The sequence below is a fragment of the Salvelinus sp. IW2-2015 genome, linkage group LG2, assembly GCF_002910315.2.
Source record: "Salvelinus sp. IW2-2015 linkage group LG2, ASM291031v2, whole genome shotgun sequence".
NCBI classification, from domain to species: Eukaryota; Metazoa; Chordata; class Actinopteri; order Salmoniformes; family Salmonidae; genus Salvelinus; species Salvelinus sp. IW2-2015.
The window spans coordinates 7289087-7316221 of NC_036839.1; the positions used below are offsets into that span (position 1 = coordinate 7289087).

A 27135-nucleotide genomic window follows, 5' to 3' on the forward strand; every position below is an offset into this window, starting at 1 on the left:
AATTGTCTACTTCAAACTGACGTTAAACATTTTTCCCCTTGCCTTCAGGTTTACAAGCATAACTTCGTCATTGGCCCACCTGGCCCTCTCAGGATAGATTCTTGCATCTGGGACAGTAGGGTTACCAGGGAGCATTGTGTRGGGGCAGGTGTGTATGTGACTTGAGGAGGATGAATCCGTCTGTCTTTCAGTGTTGAGGCCAGTGAACGTTCAAGGGAAACATGCCAAACTTAACGAGCAGCGCCTTCCTACCCAGCTATACTTGAGCACATCTGAAGATCCAAAGTGTCCACAAACTGTTTTCAGAACATTCCTATTCGTCTCAGGGTAGCTGTGCTGTTTCTGTGGGGGGAATACTAGTGTCTCCTCTTGTTTGTAGTTTTTCCCTCTTTGCTGGAGTTTAGAGGTCAATCTTATGTTTGCCTTCAACCTAAAACTGGAGTTTACATTTCAGCCATTCTAAGGAGGTATGGGCAACCCAACTGTGTCGCAAAACCATGTCAGTGTCATTTTTTTGTGTGTGTGTGTTTTGTGAGGAATAGGGAACCACGGTGAGTCGGTGTTTGGGGATGTTAACTGGTATGGTAATAGTTGGTGTTAGAAGTGATATTATGGAGTGGATAACTGTCTTCCATGTGCAACAGCTTACAATGAGCAAATGGTTCAAACTATTTTGGGTCAACCACCAGAAACAACAGTTACATTTGAGTTGTAGCACAGCAATATGTGGTTTKCAGAAAGAGAACCAACCTACTTTCATCATGAACCCCCTCCCATAAATCTGACTGTTGCCAAGTCTGGGAACTGGAAGCCTATTTTGGCACCTTTGTCCAAAGGATTTAAAAAAACCTGGGTAATGCTTGAATTCATGTAAATTGTTATCTTGTCTGGTAATGTTAAACACGCTTTTGATACTGATTTCTTCCGTTTTGTTAGTTTAATATGGAAAGTGTTTGGACGACATTGCAAGATTAAACCTTTAAGGTCAGGCTGGCCAAATTGTAACAACTATGAAGTTTGTTGTCTTTTTGGATTTCTACATTAACTGAGGGACTCAAAAGATTGGGAGTTATTTTACATATTGAGGACCATCYACGATTTGAGGGTAACGCATCTATGCCATACACCAGTTGAACTCTGGGTCTTGTTCAGTAGGGCACAACATAGCAATGTTTTGAAAGGGAAAATGTAATTAATCCTTCCTATAGGATAAGTTCCGGGAGTACCTCTCCCGTCCTGTTTTGTGCCTACTGAACATGAACCAGAGACCCAAGATGTTTTTTGAAGAAAAAAAATTATACAAACTAAGCATTTACTCTGTCGAATAGCATTTTCAGAAGTAATTCAAGACCCCCACAATTCAGGGTTATTTTTCTATATTGTTTTGTTCAGTGTTTTCTCCTGAAATTGGGACATGTAGATTTGTGGCTCTGTGTTACTTCTCTATGCAATTCAACATCTATGCCTGGTTCCATGTTCATTATTGAGGCATTGATGCAAGTAACATTCAAAAGCCTTCAAGCCGTTTAATAATGACCCCCGTGCTGCAGTCTCAGTGACTGTTGTAAATGTTATCATTGTTATCTTTTTATGGTTGAAACGACCCAATGCCTTGAATGTGATCTTACGATGCCATCAGTGCACACATTATATCAGCAGTGCCATTAAGTGTCGACTGTCATCTCAAACAATTTGTTTAAATACTTTTGTATGAATAGTATTTTTGTGCTCAATTTCTTAAATAAACTTTTTCTAATAAATTAATGTCTCCTGTGATGGAAAATTGTATTGTTTGTGCTTTTCCTTTAACGCATTTCTGTGTTCTATTCATGTGCTTTTCTAATAACCAATTTCTGTGTTCATGCAAGCGACTGAACGAATCATCAGTATCTGGAATTTGGCAGTACGGCCAGAACCTGGTTTTGAGAAAGGGATATCTGTTTCAAGGTTTCAGCTTAGAGAGATGAAGCCTCGTGAGGTATTGGTCTGTCACATGCATGACCCAGTATTGGTCGGTCACATGAATGAAGCAAACGTTTTGGGGATGTTGGCAAATGACACCCTATGAGGGTTTGATCCAGATTGTCTGAGCTTCCAGTATATTGTATATCTGTCACGCCCTGACCATAGAGAGCCTTTTTATTCTCTATTTTGGTCTGGTTGGGATGTGACTGGGGGGGGGGGTGTTCTAGTCTAGGTTGTCTATTTCTTTGTTGGTCTGGTATGGTTCCCAATCAGAGGCAGCTGTTTATCGTTGTCTCTGATTGGGGATCATATTTAGGCAGCCATTTCCCCACTGGTTTTTGTGGGATCTTATTTTGTGTGTAGTTGCCTGCGAGCACTGCATTTGCTTCACGTTTTGTTTTGCTGTTTATWGTTTTTTTTGTGAGTTTCATCTGATTAAACATGTGGAACTCTACGTACGCTGCGCCTTGGTCCAGTTATTACGACGATCGTAACAATATCTGTCAAATAGTGCAGATGAAGGGGAGGAAACAAAGAGTACAGATTTTTTTGCAATTGAGCCATAGCCCCAGAAATAAAACACTTTTTCAGCATGTCCACTGTGTACAAGATATAAACACAACTGCAATATATCTCTGACATGCGTTATCTAGCATGATTACATAAACGATACAAGAGTTCAATACAGTAAACTGCAGTGCTATAAAAGGCTTACTGTGCAGTTCACCTTCCACCACCAAGATGAAGAACCTGGTGCAGGTTCTCTCTCTATACCTGATGTGCCTCTATGGCTGTCTGTGTCAGGAAGATGACCCACAGGACTTTATGCTTCTAGCAGGCCCTCTCACCAACCACTTGAGGATGGACTTGAGCACCAAACCCATTGATGCCTTTGACTGCAGTCATCCCCTTCCCTTGGGCTCCAGACTCTACTTCCAGTATCTCCAGAGTCGGGGAGTAACTCACTTCAAAGTTCCCCTTTCCTGGGCTCAACTTTTGCCCACAGGTGACCCCAGCCAGCCCAGTCAGCCTGCATTGTCTTGCTACCGGACCTTCTTGGAACAGCTAGTGGAAGTAGGCCTCAAACCACTTGTTGTCTTGCATCGCTCTGCTTTACCAGAGGCCCTTAGATCCAGATACGGGGGCTGGGAAAGCGCAGAGCTGCCAGATGTATTTCAGCAATATGCTGAATTTGTTTTTCTGGCATATGGAGAACTGGCACACTCTTGGGTGACACTGAGCCACCTTGAAGAGCTGAGGGATGAGGTGAATCTGCAGCTAAAACACGCTCTCCGTGCCCACGCCAACGTGTACCACCTCTACCATCAACTGTTTCCTGGCCAAGGTAAACCCTTAATTAGCATGTGGTAGAAGATGTACATTATTCACAGGGTTTTGGGGAACAGTTTACAGATTTAACAATACATGTTCCTTTATTTTATAAAGAGTCCAATTGCAAGGGAGCCCTGCATGCACAAAATTGACAAAATACAATAACATACAAAGACACAAAATCACAAACGCAGTTAAGAAAAACGATCACATTCCTCGGCAAAGAGGTCCCCAATCAACATTTTGAACTGCCCGAGGGGCACCAGTACATCCAGTTGTACTAAACCCTACATTTATGGAACAATGGGGTGCAAAGAAACTAAAWGCTGAATTACCTAACTGAGGAGACCGAATGGATTTCCAGAGWTAGCCATCCCTTAGACAGGGTATGGTAACTCATAAATCTAAAGGTTATTAACGCTGTTAGGTAGTGGGAGTTTTTTTTTTAAAGAGCTTTATAAATAAAAGAGRGCCAGCCTACTTTCTGGTAAAGAATGCAGTGATGTGTTGCACCTGTCGCCCGCAAGAAATACTCCGACAGTATGTGGGTTCTTATGAAGATCTTTAGTGCTACAAGGTGTTTGGAACCGACAAGTTTTCATAGCAAAGCGGCTTTAGATTTAGACAGATTTTGTCAAAATTGTTTCACAAAATATCAGTCAACCGGATGTGAAAGAGGTCAGTGACTGTGCCTCAATTATGTCCCATCCTTGACTTTTCTAGTACTATCATTCATGGTTGCATGTATATTGTTTTCCTTATCAGAAGAGATTATTTCTGGCCAAGTGTTGTGAACGCCATTAGATAGCAAAGGTTAGGATCTGGGGAAAAGTGAAACACTGCATGGTCACACACACACACACACACACACACACACACACACACACACACACACCCCAGTGGAGGGTGGTGACCTGAAAAAGGGAGACCCAAGGTATAGGCGCTGAACGCACAGAGATGTCAAAATGTGTTTAATCTCTATCCAACAATGTCACCAAGCTTCTCAACACATAGAGCCCCCATAATGCTCTGCGCCCCCATAATGCTCCCAATGCAATTCACAAGGTTAATTCTCTGAACCTAATTCTATGATTGAATGGACAACATGTCAGTTCATACTGTAAAAGTGTTGATTGGTTGGAGGACGTCCTCCGGAAGTGGTCATAATTACCATGTATGTCTATGAAAGGTCAATGTAGCCAGAGGACGGAAGATAGCTGTCCTCCGGCTAAACCATGGTGCTACCCCGGACAGTGTGGTTGAAATTACTKTAGGCCTTCATTGCAAAACAGTGTATTTTAATCATTTTCTTTGGTGACTTATGAATATATTTAACATMACTTTTTTAATATTTCACTATTTGAATTTTTATGAAATTTCACTGAGGAGGATGGTCCTCCTATGGACCTGGATTGCTAACACTGTCACTGTTTTTATAACACATCAGCCCTCTCCATTCTGTGCTCTCCTCTCAGGGGGCCATGTGTCGATTGGCGTAAGGGCCAGTGATGTTCCCATCCTTTACCAAAGCGAGGCTGCCATTAAGGTATGGGTACAGTACCTTYGACATTTTGGACAATTGAATGTGTCACAATGTCAGACTCCAAAGCAACAAAATGTGAAACCTGCACAGGTTTTATACTTTTCCCAAGGCACCTACCGTATTGCTGTGATGGTGACAACATATTTCCCATTCAGGAGTCCCTTGATTTCCTGTCAGTGCAAATTGAATACGACTGCACCTCTAAATCAAACCTGGCAGAGGAGCTGAGAAGATTACAGGTAGTTTACTCTTCCATGTTCTGATAAAGTGTGTCTTAATGAAAGGAAGAACAGAGCCTCCACACAAAAGTGTATTTTATTACTGTCTTATCTTACCCATCAATTATTAAATGTCTAATTGCCAATATCCTTGTAAGTTATTGTAAACCGTGGGTGTGAAACTCATAATGTTTTACCCCAAAATGGAAAACTGTGAATAATGGGAGATTTTGTATATACAGTTTGAAGGTTGAAGAGGCTGAATACAGAATGTCCTAATATGATTTCTCTAATTTCGATGAAAACACACAACCATTAATCTGCAACTCATAATTGTCTCATAAAAGCCAGCCCCTGAATGACGATCCCTTTGTCATGTTTTAGAAGGCCAATGGGCAGATACCCATTGTGATTTACAAGATGAATATCAAAGGCTGTTCCTTCAGTCAATTCCAGCCACTYGGTAACATCCTGCAAGGTAAATCATGTGAAGCTGCATAAATGTACACACGCATGCTTTGTAGACCATCAGATGAATCACTGGTGTCTTGTATGATCGTACCATTCAACCTCAGTACAATGGTTAAAATTGTATTTGCTTACAGACAGTTCACCCATACTCAAGTCTAGTGTCACGTTTTAGACGTCTCTACACTGTCAAATTAACGTGGTGGTGATGACATCTCAAACCAGATTGTGGATTCCTATCAAGAGAGTGATTTGTAGTAGTCACAGTGCCAGAGACCATCGTTTTATTGATGTTATCTCCACAAAGATTTTATCCAATATAAAATGTCATAGTCCAATTTGATTGTGAAGGCATTATGAAATTCTGACTTGTTGTTATCATGGTCCGGAGTACGCTGCAAAGTGCTTATCTAGCTAGTTAAAAGGGCGATCTGGTATTGGAACAACAACAAAGTGGTTATCCCACCACTTCTTTGGTAAACAGCTCAGGTATATGATGATGAGATCAAATTATAGTTCATTATAGTTTAATGTTTGAAGCTATACAGTGTTCAAACCCTCCACCTCCAGYCTAGCTGTCTCAATTACCAACTCACTTAAAAACTGTGAGTATACCCTTTATAATTAATATATCCTTTATGGATTTTGCAAATATAGATCCTATAAAATGTAACCCGATGTTCATATCAAATCATTTTTTTGAGGAATTTGAAAAACAACCCCCTGTGATTGTGGTCTAAAATCATTACAGTTCTGCGGAATGGGGACCTGCAAATTCTGGGATGTGACATGGTTGACTTGTTTGAGGAGCTGGATTTGGTGGACACTCTGAACAGGTACAAATGCACTTGTCGTTTACATGCACTATTTGGAAATGTAGTAATAGATCAAATAGTCTACTATTAGCATAATGGTATATAAAAAGTCTGAATKAACCTTTTGTCTTTTTTGTATTTTAGTGTGAATTCATACCTCTGTATGTACAGTATCTACAGTGCCTTCAGAAAGTATTCACACCCCTTGACTTTTTCCACATTTTTTTGTTTTACAGCCGGAATTTAAAATGTATTAAATTGAGATTTTGTGTCACTGATCTACACACAATACCTCATAATGTCAAAGTGAAAATGCTTACAAATGAATAAAACATGAATAGTTTAAATGGCTTTTCAAGTTACGTTCAGGAGTTCAGGAGTAAAAATGTGCTGAACAAGTCACATAATAAATTGCATGGAACCACTCTGTTGTGCAATAATATTGCTTAATAGGATTTTTAAATGAGTACCTCATCTCCGAACCCCACACATACAATTATCTGTAAGGTCCCTCAGTTTAGTTTAGTTTATTAATTCGAACATTTAAAAAAACAAGCACATGAATAAAATCATTGAGGATAACACACAATAAAGTCTGGGACTTATTTCCATTGTGGTCCTCTTGAGACAAGATGGCTAGACAAGATCAAAAACAGTATGGCAGTGAAATAATAAAACAAAAACAAAGAAGAAGAACATCTATCTCATCATTTCAGTTACATCATAGGGGTTATTCATATTTATTTATTTATTTATTTCACCTTTATTTAACCAGGTAGGCAAATTGAGAACACGTTCTCATCTACAATTGCGACCTGGCAATGGGCACAGAAGACATCAAACATATTTTTACTTTATTTTTAAAGCTGTCCAGAGAGAACGTTGTTTTATAGGCAGAGGCAACTCATTCCATTCTGAGGCTCCAGTATACAGTTGATCAATGAATTTGAAGCACAGATTCAACCACAAGGACCCGGGAGGTTTTCAAATGGTTAGCAAAGAAGGGCACCTATTGGTAGAATTACACTTTGGATGGTGTATCAATAGACCCAGTCACTACAAAGATACAGGCGCCCTTCCTAACTCAGTTGCCGAAGAGGAAGGAACCCGCTCAGGGATTTCACCATGAGGCCAATGGTGATTTTAAAACAGTTACAGAGTTTAATGGCTGTGGTAAAAGGAAAGGGAAAGGGGATACCTAGTCAGTTGTACAACTGAATGCCTTCAACTGAAATGTGTCTTCCGCATTTAACCCAACCCCTCTGAATCAGAGAGGTGCGGGGGGCTGCCTTAATCGACATCCACGTCTTTGGCGCCCAGGGAACAATGTGTTAAATGTCTTGCTCAGGGGCAGAATGACAGATTCCAAGAACACAGGATGAGATGTTACTATCCTTTGTGCAAGCACTTCCAAGAGTTCATGAACAGTGAGACTGRTGAAATTTGGGGAGCGCATCGTCAGTAGTGTACCTTTGGTTCCTAGGGTGTTTCGGCCTTTCACACTATACACCCTCCCCAAAGGCGGCCAGCGACAGGGTGATAAATCCTACGCTTGCGTCCCATTCCCAATTAGTCATAGGAGTTGCCTTGTTGTTGATAGCCAACATCCCATGGGACTATGCATGGCAGGGGCGTCCTCCTCCCTGAGTCAAGCATTGTTGACCGCATACCTCCTGGCCCTCTCACTTCGGGGCCCAGCTGGGGTCTTTCCTCTTCATCCAGAGCCATTGACTGCTGCCTTCTGCCACCTCTGATACAGCTTTGATTGCCGAACGCTGGCTCTGGCCCTTAATTCCCAGGTCTCTAAGCAGTCTGGTTGTAGATGTTGCCACAAAACCTCTGCAGCCCACCTCCACTGGTCGGACTTCTGTGTTCCAGCCATGATGCCGTGCTTCGGCAGCTAGATCGGCATAGCGCAGATGTTTTCGCTCATAAGCCTCATCTACGGAGTCCTCCCAGGGTACTGTGAGCTCAATGATGAAGACCTTCTTGAGTGAACGGGACCAGAGCACCATGTCAGGTCTTAGGGTGGTGGTTGCGATCCCCGGAGGAAACACAAGTTGCCGGCCAATGTCAGCTAGCATTTTCCAGTCGCGGGCCAAGCGCAGCTGGTCTCGCTCTAATGGTGTAGAGCCGCTCTTCGGTGGTTTAGCCCCTTCGCGGACAAAGGTCGTCCGTAAGGGGTGTGATGCTGCTGGGGGTGGTAGGGAGTTGGTGGCAGCTCGCTTGTCCTCCAGGGCGGACGCAAGGTTTTTAAGGACTTGGTTGTGACGCCAAGTGTAGCGTCCTTGGGTGAGGCTTGTTTTACACCCTGTGAGAGGTTGGCTGGCATGGAACAGCCTGGCATGGCATGGAACAGAGGGCACAGTCCGGATCTTCACCATACCATTGGTGAAGATTAACTGGTGTTGGAAGGACGTCATATGTTGCTCTGATGGAAAAACTCAACCGCCTCAGAGATAACTGAGATAACTGAGAATGGATCAACAACACTGGAGTTACTCCACAATATTAACATAAATGAGAGAGCGAATTGAAGGAAGCCTGTACAGACTATAAAATATTCCACAACATGCATCCTKTTTTCAATAAGGCACTAAAGTAATACTGCAAAAAATGTGGCAAAGAAAGTCATTTTTGGTCATGAATACAAAATGTTATATTTGGGGCACATTTTCAAGCATGGTGGTGGCTGCATCATGTTATGGGCATGCTTGTCATTGGCAAGGACTAAGGAGTTTGAGCTAAGCACAGGAAAAATCCTAGAGGAAAACTTGGTTCAGTCTCTTTTCCAACAGACACTGGGAGACAAATTTACCTTTCAGCAGGACAATTACCTTAAACACAAGGCCAAATATACACTGGAGTTGCTTACCAAGATGACATTGAATGTTAGAGTGGCCGAGTTATGGATTTGACTTAAATTGGCTTGAAAATCTATTGCAAGACTTGAAAATAGCTGTCTAGTAACGATCAACAACCAACTTGACAGAGCTTGAAGAATGTTTTAAAGAATAAATGGGCAAATATTGTACAATCCAGCTCTTATAGATTTACCCAGAAAGACTCACAACTGTAATTGCTGCCAAAGGCGATTCTAACATGTATTGACTCAGGGGGTTGAATACTTATCTAATCAAGATATATTAGTCTTTTATTTACCACTTTGACATAAGAGTATTTTGTGTAGATTGTTGACAAAAAAATGGCAAATCCATTTTAATCCCACAAAACAAAATGTGGAAAAAGTCAAGGGGTGTGAATACTTTCATAACGGCACTGTATTTAATGTTGCTCTTCACCTCTCTTGCTCGGCTAGTCTTTCAGAGCACACTGGGGATGCACTGTCAGTAAACTACCAGAGAGTGTGGGATAAGTTTGGAACTCAGACCATTTCCGAGCGGGACATCTTCCTGAATGAGTCTTTTCCTGATGGCTTCCAGTGGGCCACTTCCAGTGAGTCCTTTAAAGTCGAGGGTGGCTGGTCTGAGCATGGGAAGGGTGAGACCCTTTGGGACCGCTTTGGCCATGAGCACCAAGCCTTTGAGAATCAGACTGCAGACCTGGCTTGTGACAGTTACCATAAAGTGGACTATGACGTCTACCTCCTGAGAGGTCTACTTGTCAAAACCTACCAGTTCTCTATCTCCTGGGCCCGCATTTTCCCCTCTGGCCACTGGGGGAGCCACTCTGAGAAAGGTGCGCTTTACTATGACAGCCTGATCAACGCGCTGATAGAGGCGGGTATAGAACCTGCTGTGACCCTGCACCACTGGGATCTTCCCCAGGCACTCCAGGACTATGGAGGCTGGACCAATGTTTCCATTGCAGAAGCCTATAGAGACTATGCCGACTTCTGCTTCTTCAGGTTTGGAGATAGGGTTAGGACCTGGAACACTTTCAGTAGCCCCTGGGTGATTAGCCATGCTGGGTACGGTAYCGGTCAGCATCCCCCTGGAATAAAGGACTATGTGGTTGCCTCCTACCAGGTGAGAGAACTAGCATCACTCCTTTCCCTATAACCCTTTGTTGACTTTGTGAATTGTAATTATTATTTCTTTGATGATTTTGATCCTTTGTGTGCCCCCCCCCCCAAAAAAAAGGTGACTCACAACATGCTCAAGTCCCACGCTGAAGCCTGGCATGTTTACAACGACAAGTACCGGAAGGACCAGGGAGGCAAAGTAGGCATTGCCCTGGACTCCAACTGGGCTGAGCCTCCAAGCTCCTCTTCCAAGCCTGAAGATGTAGTGGCTGCAGACCGCTACCTGCAGTTCATGCTGGGATGGTTCGCCCATCCCATTTTTGTGGATGGGGACTACCCACCCTTGCTAAAGTCTCAGATTGAGCAGAAAAGGCGGGATTGTYCCCTCTCTGTGCCTGCCATACTCCCTTTCTTCACTGCAGCAGAGAGTAAKCGAATTCGCGGAACGGCAGATTTCCTGGGGCTCAACCACTACACCTCTCGCCTGGTCAACGCCAGTGATGGTGGCTGCGTGCCTGGACCAGAGGGGGTGGGAGACTTCAAAGCTCATGTGGACCACGCCTGGCCTTCTACGGAGTCTGACTGGATACACTCTGCACCCTGGGGTCTCCGTAGGCTGCTCAACTATGTTTCTGCAGAGTATCTGAATGTCACTAAGGTGCCCGTCTACATAACTGGAAATGGGATACCCACAGGGTACAGCRGGGACACTATCAATGACACGGAGCGTACAGAGTACTTAAAGGGCTACATCAACGAAGCACTGAAAGGTAAGTCTCTGGAATGTGTTAGACCAGGGGTCACCTAGCCCTGTACAGAAGGAGTGTTTTGAGACTGTAAGAATGATTGTTTATAAGGATTGTTTACAAGGATTGTTTACCAGGATGACTTTGGTTGACTTTCAACAGCAATCCATCTGGATGGAGTGGATGTGCAGCGGTTCACTGTGCAGTCACTGATGGACGGGTTTGAGGGGCCAAAGGGCTACAGCCAAAGGTTTGGTTTGCACTATGTCAACTTTGAAGACCCTAACAGGCCCAGAACCCCAAAGCAGTCAGCCTATTTCTACTCTGATATTATCAAGAGAAATGGGTTTGCTGATACAAGAGAAAGAAGTCCACAACAAGAACCAAAGTTTCAAACCGTTATGCGGCAACCCACTCTGCCCCCRTCCGAGGTTCCCTCCAGATCCAAGGTTGTCTGGGAGAAGTTCTCCAGTCAGTCCAATTTCCAGAGGAAGCTCTACCACTACGGCACCTTTCCAATGGGCTTTCAATGGGGAGTGACGTCCTCAGCCTATCAGATAGAAGGTGGCTGGAATGTTGACGGAAAGGGTGCAAGTGTATGGGATACCTTCACCCACAAGCCTGGCAGTATTACCGAAGATGCCAATGGTGACATAGCCTGTGACAGTTACCACCGACTAGAGGAAGACCTGTACATGCTAAGGGCCCTAAGGGTTAAGACCTACCGATTCTCCCTGTCCTGGTCCAGGATCTTTCCCGATGGTCGGCGCAATTCCTTGAACCAGAAGGGTGTTAACTACTACAACAGGCTCATTAACGGCCTACTAGCTTATAACATAACCCCCATGGTGACACTCTACCACTGGGACCTCCCTCAGGCCCTGCAGGACCTTGATGGCTGGGACAACATCCAGATGGTTGAGATCTTTAACGACTTCTGTGACTTCTGTTTTTCCACCTTTGGGAAGCGAGTAAAGTTTTGGTTGACCTTCAACCAACCCTATACAATTGCATGGTCAGGATACGGTCTGGGGCAGATCCCACCAAATGTCAGGAAGCCTGGGGATGCACCATATAGAGTCGCTCATAACCTTCTAAAGGCACATGCCACGGTGTACCACACCTATGACAAGAAATACCGCAAATCCCAAGGCGGTCTGGTCTCCATCGCCCTCAACGCAAACTGGGCTGAGCCCAAAGATGTCAACATCCCCCGCGAAGTCATGGCTGCAGACCGTGCCCTGCAGTTTCAGCTTGGCTGGTTCGCTCACCCAATCTTCAAAACCGGTGATTACCCCGACGCCATGAAGTGGCAGGTGGGCAACAAGAGTGAGCTCCAAGGCCTGCCAGATTCCAGGCTCCCCACGTTCACCAATGATGATAAGGCCTACATCAGAGGTACTGCTGATGTCTTCTGTATAAATGCTTATACCACTAAGGTGATACGTCAAGTAACTGCCAGGCTTAGTCCTCAGTCCTATTATAACGACCAGGATGTTGGAGAGGAGGAGGAGGGTGATTCCCCCACAACTGCCATCAAAGGGCAGAGGGCTGTAGCATGGGGCTTACGGAGACTCCTCAACTGGATCAAGGAGGAGTATGGAGATCCAGAGATTTATGTCACAGAGAATGGAGTTCCAACGGCTCCAAAGACCACAGTGGATGACACTGACAGAATATTCTACTACAAAACCTACATCGATGAGGCTTTGAAAGGTAAGATCTAATGATATATTTCCCTACAAGTTGCTCATTTCACCTTCAAGAGGTGGTGGGAGGTTGGGGGGACTTTGTACTATGTCACTGACTATAATGCCTTCTAATTGCATCGATGAATGAGTACAGACTGAGCAGAATACCAAGGGGCAAGCAAAGGCAACTTACTTTGCTAGGAATTTCCAACATTTGCTGTAAARAAAAAAGTAATCTTCCAAAAGTAAATCTTCTCTCATGTCCCCTTAGCCCATGACCTGGATGGTGTGAAGGTGAGGGGTTACAGTGTCTCATCTCTTATGGACTCTTTTGAGTGGCTCAATGGGTACACAGTGGGCTTTGGTCTCCACCATGTGGACTTTACTCACCCAAGCCGACCCAGGACGCCCAAACGTTCAGCCCACTACTACTATCAAGTCATGAGGGACAACGGTTTCCCTCAATCCGAGGATGGTACACCCATTTATGGAAACTTCCGTAAAGATTTCATCTGGAGCACAGCAACAGCATCTTACCAGGTGACTGCTCACTGAAAACWATTTTGAAAAGTCAAATGCCAATAAAAGCACCACAATATGTTTACCTTGTCATTTTATATCTCTTGTCCAGATTGAGGGGGGCTGGARAGCAGATGGAAAGGGCCTCAGTATCTGGGATAAGTTTGCCCACACTCCTCTTAGAGTGTTCAATGATGACACAGGGGATATTGCCTGTGATAGTTATAATAAGGTGGAGGAGGATGTGGCTATGCTGAGGAGGCTGAAGGTGACCCACTACCGCTTCTCTATATCCTGGTCCAGGGTGCTCCCCGATGGCACCACCAAAAACATCAACGAGGCTGGCCTCAACTACTACCGTAGACTGGTTGACGCACTTCTCATTGCCAACATACAGCCTCATGTGAGTTTAGTGGCCATGAAGACATGCTCATGACTGGGATAATATGTAATTTACTATATCAAAGGGAGTTAATTAMACATGCACTTTGAAAAACCTGAATTGACACATTAAACCCCTGAGGTAAATAATCGTTTCCTCTCTTCRTGAATGTTCCTCTCTCCAGATTACCCTCTACCACTGGGACCTCCCTCAGGCTCTGCAGGATGTGGGGGGCTGGGAGAACGACAGTATCATTGACCGATTCAGAGAATATGCTGATTTTATCTTCACTCACCTTGGAGACAAAGTGAAGTTCTGGATCACCATCAATGAGCCTTACAATATAGCCAATATTGGCCACGGCTATGGAGCTGCCGCCCCAGGTACTACCTCTGTAATTCAGACTAAACAAATATGCATTTGGCTTGTATTTGCCAAACAATTGTTGACCGTTTTCAGTGTGTGTCTGTAGTAACAGTAAACAATCGTATCGTTGATATGCTAAATAGCTTCTAAATACAATAGCTTTAAAAAGAGAATCGAAAGCAAAAAAAATCATTTCGACCCCTTAAAAGAACTGTAGAAAGAGATCGTATTTATTGAAGTGTCTTCAAGATGAAGTTAAAATAATAATCCTTCTATGGCCAGGCATCAGCTTCAGACCTGGCACACTGCCCTACATAGTGGGCCACAACCTCATCAAAGCCCATGCCGAAGCCTGGCACCTGTACAACGATAACTACCGCACCAGGCAGGGCGGCATTATCTCCATCACCATCAACTCAGACTGGTCAGAGCCACGGAACCCCTACAAGCAGGAGGACGTAGAAGCTGCACGGCGCGTTGTTCAGGTACAGTCTAATGCCTCGCATTGCATCAGTCATCAAAATTCTCTCCACTACATCAGTGAAACTATAGTGTAGTATCCTGTGTAAAACATAACCGTGTATGTAGAGTTCCTGTATAGTATGTACCACATTTCCCATATTTGGCACAGTACACAAAAGGCCTCAATGATGGTCCAAACAAACATCATACTAAAGAGTTACATGAAGAGTGACTACATTCTTTTTCTGTCGTTTCCCAGCTTATTCAGTGACACTATTGGTTCCTTTCTCCTGTTGCAGTTCTAYATCGGCTGGTTTGCCCACCCTATATTCAATGGAGACTACAGTGACACAATGAAGACAATCATTCGAGAGAGGAGCCTAGCAGCAGGCCTATCTAAATCACGGTAAGATAAATATTTATTCGTAGTGCTAATTTTAAAAAGCCATAGAAGAATTTGCATTCATTCTGAGGAAATTATATGACTCAAACCCTAAATATAAAATAAAGAAATAGTGATTCACAGATAAAACGCGCTGAACTGGCTATATGATACAYATATGGTCAACTGGCTATGAACTTTTTTTACAGGCTTCCTGAGTTTTCCCCTGCAGAGATCCAGAGGGTCAAAGGTACATATGATTACTTTGGGTTCAACCACTACACAACTGTCCTGGCATTCCCTGTTGAGTATGGGAACCTACAGCACTACGATGCAGACAGGTGAGAAATCAGCCATAAGAGCCTACACTATACAGGACATAACTGAAAATATTTATCTCATAGTTAGATCAAAAACTGGAGATGTGTATATAACTATATGAAGTCAACCTGTAAGTGCTATTTATAGTTTATGAATGTATTATAGTTCTTCTCTACGTCCTTGTTTCAAATTGATGTCCTGTTCCATTTCCAAACCCATATTTAATTAAATAAAATATTCTGTCATTTTACTGTGTGTATTAGGGGCGCTGGAACGATTGCTGATCGCACCTGGCTGGACTCTGGCTCTGGCTGGCTGAAGGTTTCCCCATTTGGATTCCGCAAGATTCTCAACTTCATCAAGGAGGAGTACGGCAACCCACCCATCATCATCACAGAGAATGGGATCTCGGCGCGAGGGCCAGTGGATCTGAACGATGTCCACAGGATYCACTACTATGAGAATTACATCAATCAGCTCCTCAAAGGTAATATGCCACAATAACAAGGAAGTATTTCTATATTTGACAGTATGAAATATAATTTACAAGTGAAACACCATCTTTAATGTTTTGGAAAACATTCCCACAACCTAATGAAATGTTCTGTGAACCTTTATAGAGCCACATTTGGTTTTCTCCTCTCTTTTCAGCATATTTGCTGGATGGGGTGGACATTCGAGGCTACACAGCCTGGTCTCTGATGGACAATCTAGAGTGGGCCACTGGCTTCTCAGAGAGATTCGGCCTGTTCTATGTGAACCGTTCTGACTCCAAACTTCCACGAGTAGCCAAGAACTCTGTTGCCCGCTATGCCACCATCATCACCTGCAATGGATTCCCTGACCCCACTCTGGGGCCTCACGAGTGTTTGAATCCTGAGCCCGAAGGTAGAGTGACAACATTGTCAATCTCAGTGGATGCAACACTGTTGCACACAGTGCATTTCAGATGGGAAAAAACATGTTTAAAGTGATTGATAATTCTGTATGTTTTACACACACCATATCACACCTGCAAACCATAAAAGTTATCACACAAACTTAAAAAAGACAGAAAGTGATTGGAAGGGTTTTTATAAACTCCTTCAAGTTTTTTTTAAAGAGGAGTTTACCCACTTTGAACTTTGCACTGCTTAAGTGCAGTGGTTATTGTAAACAAAAGGATGTCATTATGTTATCAAGGCACAAGGCGAGACCCAGATGCAGACACAGGAGACAGATGGTTGRAGTCTTACAATGTTTAATAATCCAAAGGGGTAGGCAAGAGAATCGTTGTGGACAGACAAAAGGTCAAAAACAGATCAGAGTCCAGGAGGTACAGAGTGGCAGACAGGCTCGTGTTCAAGGCAGGCAGAATGGTCAGGCAGRCAGGTACAGAGTCCAGAAACAGGCAAGGGTCAAAACCGGGAGGACAAGAAAAAGGAGAWTAGCAAAAAGGAGTAYGGGAAAAACACGCTGGTTGACTTGATTAAACATACAAGACGAACTGGCACAGAGAGACAGGRAACACAGGGATAAATACACTGGGGAAAATAAGTGACGCCTGGAGGGAGCGGAGACAATCACAGGAACAGGTGAAACAGATCAGGGCGTGACACAAACACAATTTTATGTTCATATCTGGCATATTTTTTTGGTGTGTCAGAAAACCTAAAGTATTTACTACTCTATTCCCATAGAGAAAGTAGGTGTCCTGAGATTTATAGATAAACAGTGGCTTGCGAAAGTATTCAACCCCCATTTAGGCATTTTTCCTATTTTGTTGCCTTACGACCTGGAATTAAAATAGATTTTTGGAGGGGTTGTATCATTTGATTTACACAACATGCCTACCACTTTGAAGATGCAAAATATTTTTTATTGTGAAACGAACAAGAAATAAGACAAAAAAAACGGAAAACTTGAGCGTGCATAACTATTCACCCCCCAAAGTCAATACTTGGTAGAGCCACCTTTTGCAGCAATTACGGCTGCAAGTCTCTTGGGGTATGTCTCTATAAGSTTGGCACATCTAGCCACTGGGATTGTTGCCCATTCATCAAGGCAAAACTGCTCCAGCTCTTTCAAGTTGGATGGGTTGCGCTGGTGTACAGCAATCTTGTCATTATGCACACATGGCCCCTATTCCCAGTGATTAGTAATTGTATAAGTGTGCCCTTGGTTTACCAGTGTCCGGTCGATTATAGTTACTTTGTCCGTTGGTGCGTGTGAGTACCTGTGCTGTGTGTTTTGGCTTTCGTACCATTGTGGATTGCGCAGATGATTACGGGTCTCGTCCCGTGTGTTAATCATTGTGCGCGTGTGTTATTTATTCAAGGTACTCCTCGCTCTTTTGTTTGTGTTTCAACCCTGTGTTTTTGTATCGTGTTTGTTTGGTCTTCGATGCGTGTCTTTACACGGCACGCCGTAATTTGGGTAAATTTAAAAACCCTATTATGCATTCCTGCGCCTGTCTCCCAAATTATTCATACCAACGTGACAGAATAATCAACCATTAAGGGAGACAGCGGGAATGGCCCGTCCGACGACGCTGCGACTGGTCCGTCCGCCGCCGCTGCAACTTCGGTAGCTGCAACAGACCCGTCCGACTTCGCCACAACGGGTCGGTCCGACAACGCAACTTCAGCAGCGACAACTGGCCCATCCGACGATGACGTAACTTCGGCAGCTGCATTGGGTCCTGATCGACACGCACTGCGTTCCTGTGATCACCTCCCCCCACATTTTCTCCCCAATTTCGTGGTATCCAATTGTTAGTAGTTACTGTCTCATCGCTACAACTACCGTACGGGCTCGGGAGAGACGAAGGTCAAAAGCCATGCGTCCTCCAACCAAGCCGCACTGCTTCTTAACACAGCGCGCATCCAACCCGGAAGCCAGCCGCACCAATGTGTCGGAGGAAACACCGTGCACCAGGCGACCTGGTTAGCGCGCACTGCGCCCGGCCCGCCACAGGAGTCGCTAGTGCACGATGAGACAAGGATATCCCTACCGGCCAAACCCTCCCTAACCCCGGACGACGCTAGGCCAATTGTGCGTCGCCCCACGGACCTCCCGGTCGCGGCCGGCTGCGACAGAGCCTGGGCGCGAACCCAGAGTGCGATGCAGTGCCCTAGACCACTGCGCCACCCGGGAGGCCCCCTGTGATCACCCTTGAGGCCGGTGGCGCTTCACTGTTGGTGCAGTACTGTCACGGATCCCTCCGGAACTTTCATTATGCACACCTGGCCCCTATTCCCAGTGATTAGTAATTGTAAAAAAAAAAAGAAAAAAAAAAGAAAAAAAAAGAAACGTCCTCTCAATGTCAACTGCGTATTTTCATGTGTAAATATTTGTATGAACATAAGATTCAACAACTGAGACATAAACCGAACAAGTTCCACAGACATGTGACTAACAGAAATGGAATAATGTGTCCCTGAACAAAGGGGAGGTCAAAATTAAAAGTAGCGGTCAGTATCTGGTGTGGCCACCAGCTGCATTAAGTACTCCTCCTCATGGACTGCACCAGATTTGCCAGTTCTTGCTGTGAGATGTTACCCCACTCTTCCACCAAGGCACCTGCAAGTTCCCAGACATTTCTAGACGGAATGGCCCCAGCCCTCATCCTCCGATCCAACAGGTCCCAGATGTGCTCCACAGGATTGAGATCCGACCTCTTCGCTGGGCATGGCAGAACACTGACATTCCTGTCTTGCAGGAAATCACGCACAAAACGAGCAGTGTGCTGGTGGCGTTGTCATGCTGGAGGGTCATGTCAGGATGAGCCTGCAGGAAGGGTACAACATGAGGGAGGAGAATGTCTTCCCTGTAACGCACAGCGTTGATATTGCCTGCAATGACAACAAGCTCAGTCCGATGATGCTGTCACACACTGCCCCAGACCATGACGGACCCTCCACCTCCAAATCTATCCCGCTCCAGAGTACAGGTCTCTGTGTAACCCTCATTCCTTCGTCGATAAACGTGAATCCGACCATCACCCCTGGTGAGACAAAACCGCGACTCGTCAGTGAAGCGCACTTTTTGCTAGTCTTGTCTGGTCCAATGACTGTGGGTTTGTGCCCATTGGTGAAGTTGTTGCCGGTGATGTCTGGTGAGGACCTGCCTTACAACAGGCCTACAAGCCCTCAGTCCAGCCTCTCTCAGCCTATTTCGGACAGTCTGAGCACTGATGGAGGGATTGTGCGTACCTGGTGTAACTCGGGCAGTTGTTGTTGCCATCCTGTACCAGTCCCGCAGGTGTGATGTTCAGATGTACCGATCCTGTGCAGGTGTTGTTGCACATGGTCTGTCACTGCAAGGACGATCAGCTGTTCGTCCTGTCTCCCTGTAGCACTGTCTTAGGCCCTGGCCGCATCTGCAGTCCTCCTGCCTCCTTGCAGCATGCCTAAGGCACGTTCACGCAGATGAGCAGGGACCCTGGACAACTTTCTTTTGGTGTTTTTTCAGAGTCAGTAGAAAGGYCTCTTTAGTGTCCTAAGTATTCATAACTGTGACCTTAATTGACTCAAATGATGTCAATTAGCCTATCAGAAGCTTCTAAAGCCATGACATTTTCTGGAATTTTCCAAGCTGTTTAAAGTCACAGTCAACTTAGTGTATGTAAACTTCTGACCCACTTGAATTGTGATACTGTGAAWTAAGTGAAATAATCTGTCTTCAAACAATTGTTGGAGAAATTACTTGTCATGCACAAAGTAGATGTCCTGGCCGACTTGCCAAAACTACAGTTTGTTAACAAGAAATTTGTGGAGTGGTTGAAAAACTAGTTTTAATGACTCCAACCTAAGTGTATGTCAACTTTTGACTTCAACTGTAGCTTTTTCCTTGATGGCCAAAAAGCTCAATTTTAGTCTCATCTGACCAGAGTACCATCTTCCATATGTTTGKGGAGTCTCCCACATGCCTTTTGGCGAACACCAAATGAGTTTGCTTATTTTTTTCTTTAATCAATTGCTTTTTTTCTGGCCACTCTTCCGTAAAGCCCAGCGCTGTGGAGTGTACGGCTTAAAGTGGTCCTATGGACATATACTTCAATCTCCGCTGTGGAGCTTTGCAGCTCCTTCTGGGTTATCTTTGCTCTCTTTGTTGCCTCTCTGATTGATGCCCTCCTTGCCTGGTCCATGAGTTTTGGTGGCGGCCCTCTCTTGGCAGGTTTGTTGTGGTGYCATATTCTTTCCATTTCTTAATAATGGATTTAATGGTGCTCCGTGGGATGTTCAAAGTTTCGGATATTTTTGTAACCCAACCCTGATCTGTACTTCTCCACAACTTTGTCCCTGACCTGTTTGGAGAGCTCCTTGGTCTTCATGGTGCCGCTTGCTTGGTGCCTTTCAGAACAGGTGCAAATATACTGAGCTCATGTGACAGATCATGTGACGCTTAGATTGCACACAGGTGGACTGTATTTAACGAATTATGTGACTTCTGAAGGTAATTGGTTGCACCAGATCTTATTATGGGGCTTCATAGCAAAGGGGGTGAATACATATGCACGCACCACTTTTCCATTTTTTTGTGTTTGTTTTTTTGTAACAAGTTTCTTTCATTTCACTTCACCAATTTGGACTATTTTGTGAATGTCCATTATATGAAATCCAAATAAAAATCGATTTAAATTACAGGTTGAAATGCAACAAAATAGGAAAAACACCAAGGGGGATGAATACTTTTGCAAGGCAATGTATGCACTGATATCAGGGGCAGCAGTGTTGGGCCAGTAACCGAAAGGTCACTGGTTCAAATACACAGGCTGCCAAGGTGAAAAATCTGTCAATATGCCCTTGAACACATTGTTTTACAGGGTCAGCCATAGTAGTACAGCACCCCCGGATACAACARGTGTAGTAGACCTTATGTAAGCATTTCACGATAAGGTCTGTTGTATTTGGCGCATGTGACATATACAATTTCATTTTATTTTTATTTTCTTAACCCTAAATTTGCTCCAGGGGTGCTGTAATACTATGGCTGACCCTGTAAAACAACACATTTGACAGCACCTATCCTGTCTATGCGACAATAAATCATGTATTTGTTTTGCAACAAAAGGASTATCTCCTTAAATGTTTCCTTGTCGTGTTGTGATGCGTTTTCATAAAAGTAATGACACCCTTTTGTTGTTTACAAGGAAGTTCAGAATGGGGAAATGCACTTGATTTTCAATCTTACCGATACATCTGAATACGTTGTCTGATTAATTTCAATGAATTTATTCTCTTACCCCAGGAACGAGTGCACCCTCCACCTCCTCGCCTATCTTACCAGTAGAGAACGTGAGCTTCCTCGGTATGGAGCTGTCATCTGGCAGTGCTGAGGTAGCCCTCTACAGCGTCTTTGCTCTCTCCATTACGGGTGTCCTCTCAGTCATCGCTGTAACCTATYTGTACCGGAAGTCAGACAGATCCTCTGTGGAATCTGTGAGGATGGAGAAACTCTGAACACATAAAGAGTGCGAGAAGCCTCTGCCCCCATCCAACATAAATGTCTCATTGTCTCTGTTTCTAAAATAATCTGTCAATACTCAACCTGAAAAGTGCCTGTCTATTTGTGGTATAGGAAAATTAGTTGTTGCTTAGATATCTGATGAATCATTTGTGTCTGCACCAAACATTACCTTCTTATTTTAAGAAATAAAGGACTAACTTTTGAAGTATTTCCAGTCTATGTTCATTATAATCAGTTGTCCAATAGAGGACGCTGTTGCATCAGATCCTCTGGTCTTTAGATTAGATTGGGTGTTTACAATACAGTTGTTCCTCCTTTAATGTCACAGTGTATACTCGATTTCATCAACGCAATCAGAAGGCATTTTAGTCAGTAACATTCTACAAAGTCCCAGGTCCCCCTCCCAGCACCAATAAAGGTGCAATGCAAATAATGTAGTCATTGATGTCTACAAAATATCTTTATTAGTCAAGCAACTAAACAGCCAAACCATCATTTAAAGGTCAGACAGGATTGTGTCGTYGAGGCACAGATCTAGGGAAGGGTACCCAAACATTTCTGCAGCATTGAAGGTTTCCCAAGAACACAGTTGTACCCATCATTCTGAAATAGAAGAAGTTTGGAACCACCAAGACTCTTCCTAGAGCTGGCCGCCCAGCCAAACTGAGCAATCGGGGGAGAAGGGCCAATCAGGGAAGTGACCAAGAACCCGATGGTCACCTCTGACAGAGCTCCAGAGATCCTCTGTGGAGACGGGAGGGCCTTCCAGAAGGACAACAATCTCTGCAGCCCTCCACCAGGTGGTAGAGTGGCCAGACGGAAGCCACTCCTCAGTAAAAGACACATGACTGCCCGCTTGGAGTTTGCCAAAAGGCACCCAAAGGACTCTCAGACCATGAAAAACAAGATTCTCTCGTCTGATGAAACCAAGATTGAACTCTTTGGCCTGAATGCCAAGCGTCGCGTCTGGAGGAAACCTGCAACCACCCCTGTGAAGCATGGTGGTGGCAGCATCATGCTGTGGGGATGTTTTTCAACAGCAGGGACTGGGAGACTAGTCAGGATAGAGGTAATGATGAACGGAGCAAAGTACAAAGAGATCCTTGATAAAAACTTGCTCCAGAGCACTCAAAACCTCAGACTGTGGGCGAAGGTTCATCTTCCAATAGGACAACAACCCTAAGCATACAGCCAAGACAACGCAGGAGTGACTTTGGGACAAGTCTCTGAATATCCTTGAGTGGCCCAGCCAGAGCCCGGACTTGAACCCAATCAAACATTTCTGGAGAGACCTGAAAATAGCTGTGCAGCGATGCTCCCCATCCAACCTGACAGAGCTTAAGAGGATCTGCAGAGAAGAATGGGAGAAACTCCCCAAATAAAGGTTTGCCAAGCTTGTAGCATCATACCCAAGAAGACTCGAGGCTGTAATAAAGTATTGTGCTTCAACAAAGTACTGAGTAAAGGGTATGAATATGTCTGTAAATGTACTAAATAACCACAATATCTTGGGGAAAGAGAGTGATAAGCTCTGGTTGTGTACTATCCGTAGGAACAAAAAATCTGTATTTATGAGATGAGGATATTAAGGGATCCCTTCACCCCCATTCCCGCTTGAATCCCGTTAACGGGATTGATTTGACAACATCCAGTGAAATTGCAGCGCGCCAAATTCAAAAACAGAAATACTCATAATAAGAATTCATAAAACATACAAGTGTTATACATCAAAATACAGCTTAACTTTTTAAGAATCAGTGTCAGATTTCAAAAAGGCTTTACGGCGAAAGCAGACCATGCGATTATCTGAGGACAGCGCCCCGCRTACCAACACATGAAAATCATATTTCAACCAGGCAGGTGCTACACAAGTCAGAAATAACGATATAATTCATGCCTTACCTTTGAAGATCTTCTTCTGTTGGCACTCCAAAATGTCCCAGAAACATCACAAATGGTCCTTTTGTTCGAAAATTCCTTCTTTATATCCCTAAAATGTCAACTTTATTTGGCACGTTTGATTCAGAAATACACCGGTTCCAACTCGCCCAACATGCTACAAGTATCTAATTAAGTTACATGTAACTTGGTCAAACAGTCAAATAACTTTCCTAATCCAACCTTAGGTACCTTAAAATGTAAATAATCGTCAAATTTAAGACGGGATAAACTGTGTTGTCAATACCGGAAGAAAACAAAGTAAAGCGCGTTCCAGGTCTCGCGTAACAAAAGACTTGAGTCCCTCTGAGTGACACATGGAAATAACAGGACTACTTCTTCATTTCTCAAAAGAAAACATCAACCAATTTCTAAAGAACTGTTACATCTAGTGGAAGCCATAGGAACTGCAAGCAAATTCCTATTAAAAAGAGCTTCCAATAGAAAACAAATGGAAAACACATTGACCTCAAAAAATGTTTCCCTGGATGGATTGTGCTCGGGGTTTCCAAATCAGTTCTGTTATACTCACAGACATTATTCAACGAAATATTAGAAACTTCCGAGTGTTTTCTATCCAAATCTACTAATAATATGCATATCCTAGCTTTCTGGGCCTGAGTAGTAGGCAGTTTACTTTGGGCACGCTTTTAATCCGTATGTCAAATACTTGCCCCTAGCCTTAAGAAGATGTATTAAACATTTCCATACTTGAAAATGGTATAGAAGTTATACATGATGTAAATAATGACGATTGTAAAACGAGGGTACTGTCTTGAAATTGGCGGCAGTAAAGAAAGCATCTAGAATTCTTTATAAGAATGTGTCTTTTAAAATAATCTGTAACACTAAAAATAACATTTCATGAATAAACCATTATAAATGCGTATAAATGTTTAAATGCTTAAGACATTATATTCAATGCTAAAAGTTCAAATTAATTGTATAAATGTTCAAAAATAATGAAATACTTATTTTAAAAGTTTATTCATGTTTGTTGCCAAAGTGTTACCAAAGTGACTGGTGCTATTAAGCTCATTATCAATTTTGTCACTGATACCTGTATTGGCATACCCATGTTGTGGGATATTTCCTACCTAAACTGTGTTTATCCCCTGTTAATTGGGTTCAGAGTCCTGTGTACGTGCGCACCATGCATACAGAATGTGTGTTTACACTGTAGCAGTGCTGCAAGTCTATTATTTCACCTCTGCAAATGTAGTGCGCAGTAATATTTGACATGTATATATGATATTATCAGATATATGAATTATAAATACCTCAATGTCGAATAAACACAAGGCCTATTCAAATTTGTATCTGACGCCATAAAGTTGAGCTATAGTAATAGGCAATCAATAAATATCTGAGATGGAATTGTAAATCTGTATTTAATTACTTTGTAAAATGAATGGATTCACATAAAAAGACATGAAGCTGAATTACAAGCAATAATTACAATAACAAAGCAAGGCATGATCAGAGAGAGAAGAGAGAAATCATAGCCTGAAAGGCCATGCACCAAAGAAAGGGGTAGAGAGAGAAAGAAAGAAAAAGAGAGAAGAAAGAAAGAAAGAAGAGAAGAGAGAGAAAGAGTCTCTCACCATAACAGTTCAGGAAGAAAATAAGAAACAACAATGAATCATACCGTTTTTTTATTTTTTATTTATTTAACGAGGCAGTCATTTTAAGAACAAATCTTATTTACAATGACGGCTAGGGCATAGCATCTGGGTTGTTTGGATTCAAAATCTGAGTTGTTGACAATAGTATCACTGTAAAGTTAACCTCCAATCAGATATTAGAGATTATATGATGTAACCTCTGCTTCTCAGAGGTAGACAATGGAGGTTGGTAAGATCAACAAAGAGAATGCTGAATTCCTAAGACAACACAGAGAAATGATTGCATACATTTGATAAGAAGAGTCACTTCAGGGTTGGGTTGCCCTACACGAAGATATTTACTTCTGAGGCCCTTCAGAGCCACTCAAGGTTGCAACTATCATTACAAGCACCATAAACCATTGCGTCAGTGGAGAACTGCTACATGTAATGATTATGTAGCGATCCGTGTGTGTGTCAGAGTTCAAGTTAGAAAAAAACACCATTATAAAAGGCTAGCACGTGTGGACTTCCACTATAACAAGATGAGATCCCTAGGAGGATTCCGTCCTCTGTACCTGCTTGTCTCTATGGCTGCCAATGTCAAGTGGAAGATGACCAACAAGACTTCATGCTTCTTGCAGGACCCCTGACCAACCACTTAGTAAGGGACCTGAGCACCAAGCCTTTAGCCATTCAAATCAGGGATTGATCCTTTGACTGCAGTCATCCCTCCTGTGGGCTCCAGGCCTACTTCCAGTACCTGGGTAACTCACTTTAAAGTGTCCCTATCCTAGGAACACCTTTTGCCCTAGCCTAGGCAGCTGATGGTGGGTGCTAGATCTGCACCATCGTCTAGGATTGATGTGCCCAGCTGGTAATACACTTGTGTCCCCCTTAGAGTGGCTCATACATAAAGCATTTGCCATTAGGCTGCGAAGGCATAACTTCCCTCAACTAGCTTTAATGGCGAGCCGTCTGAAAAACAACTGGAAAAATGTGTACTGTCTTATTAAAACCCAATTTTCCACCACCACCATGCTTTTTCAGCCTGAATGGAGGATGCTTTATGTACGAGACGGTCCACAGGGGACATGAGTGTATTACCGGTTGGGCACATCAATCCTAGACAATATTGCAGATCTAGCGCCCACTATCGGCGGCCTAGGCTACTTTTGCCCACATGTGACCCCAGCCAGCCCAGTCAGTCTGCATTGTCCTGCTACAAAGGTAAGAGCTGAATATTTAAAGAGTGTATGGGGCCAACATGTATTGCCTATTTTCTTTGATCACATATTAGAATTCATAGAGATGACTGATGTGTCATACTCAGGATGTTAACAGTGCATAATATGAACATTTATAATGCTATTTATTTGCAAGGTGCAAAGTACACTGAACAAAACTATAAACGCAACATGCAAGGTGTTGGTCCCATGTTTCATGAGCTGCAATAAGAGATCCCAGAAATTTTCCATACCCACAAAAAAAAAACATTTGTGCACAAATTTGTTTATATCCCTGTTAGTGAGCATTTATTCTTTGCCAAGATAATTCATCCATCTGACAGGTGTGGCATATTAAGACGCTGATTAAACAGCATGATCATTACACAGGTGCATCTGTGTCTCAAGTTTTGAGGGAGCGTGCAATTGGCATGCTGACTGCAGGAATGCCAACCAGAGCTGTTGCCAGAGAATTTAATCTTAATTTCTCTACCAACGTCGTTTTAGAGAATTTGGTAGTACGTCTAACCGGCCTCACAACCGCAGACCACGTTTACGGCGTCGTGTGGGCGAGCGGATTGCTGATGTCAGCGTTGTGAACAGTGCCCCATGGTGGCGGTGGGGTTATGGTATGTGCAGGCATAAGCTACGGACAACAAACACAATTGCATTTTATCGATGGCAATTTGAATGCACAAAAATGCAGTGAGGCCCATCTTTTT

At 43.5% G+C, this 27135-nt stretch overlaps 2 protein-coding genes across 3 annotated transcripts in view; both read left to right on the forward strand.

Moving 5' to 3' along the window:
- Positions 1-2419, forward strand: part of LOC111973699 (gap junction gamma-1 protein) — a 30712-nt gene extending 28293 nt beyond the window's left edge. For both annotated transcript variants that reach the window (XM_024001082.2, XM_024001088.2), the window contains exon 3: positions 49-2419. In XM_024001082.2, the coding sequence (XP_023856850.1) occupies positions 49-62 (14 nt within the window). In that variant the 3' untranslated portion in view covers positions 63-2419. The remainder of the gene's footprint in view (positions 1-48) is intronic.
- A 287-nt stretch (positions 2420-2706) lies between these two features.
- Positions 2707-21853, forward strand: LOC111973682 (lactase/phlorizin hydrolase). The gene is made up of 17 exons (XM_024001065.2): positions 2707-3310; positions 4773-4843; positions 4996-5079; positions 5443-5536; positions 6278-6362; positions 9661-10330; positions 10445-11096; positions 11235-12788; positions 13035-13303; positions 13395-13685; positions 13849-14047; positions 14313-14515; positions 14792-14898; positions 15084-15215; positions 15459-15682; positions 15847-16083; positions 21427-21853. The coding sequence occupies exons 1-17, from the start codon at positions 2707-2709 to the stop codon at positions 21636-21638; spliced, it is 5688 nt and encodes a 1895-aa protein (XP_023856833.2). The 3' UTR covers positions 21639-21853.
- Positions 21854-27135: the final 5282 nt, after the last annotated feature.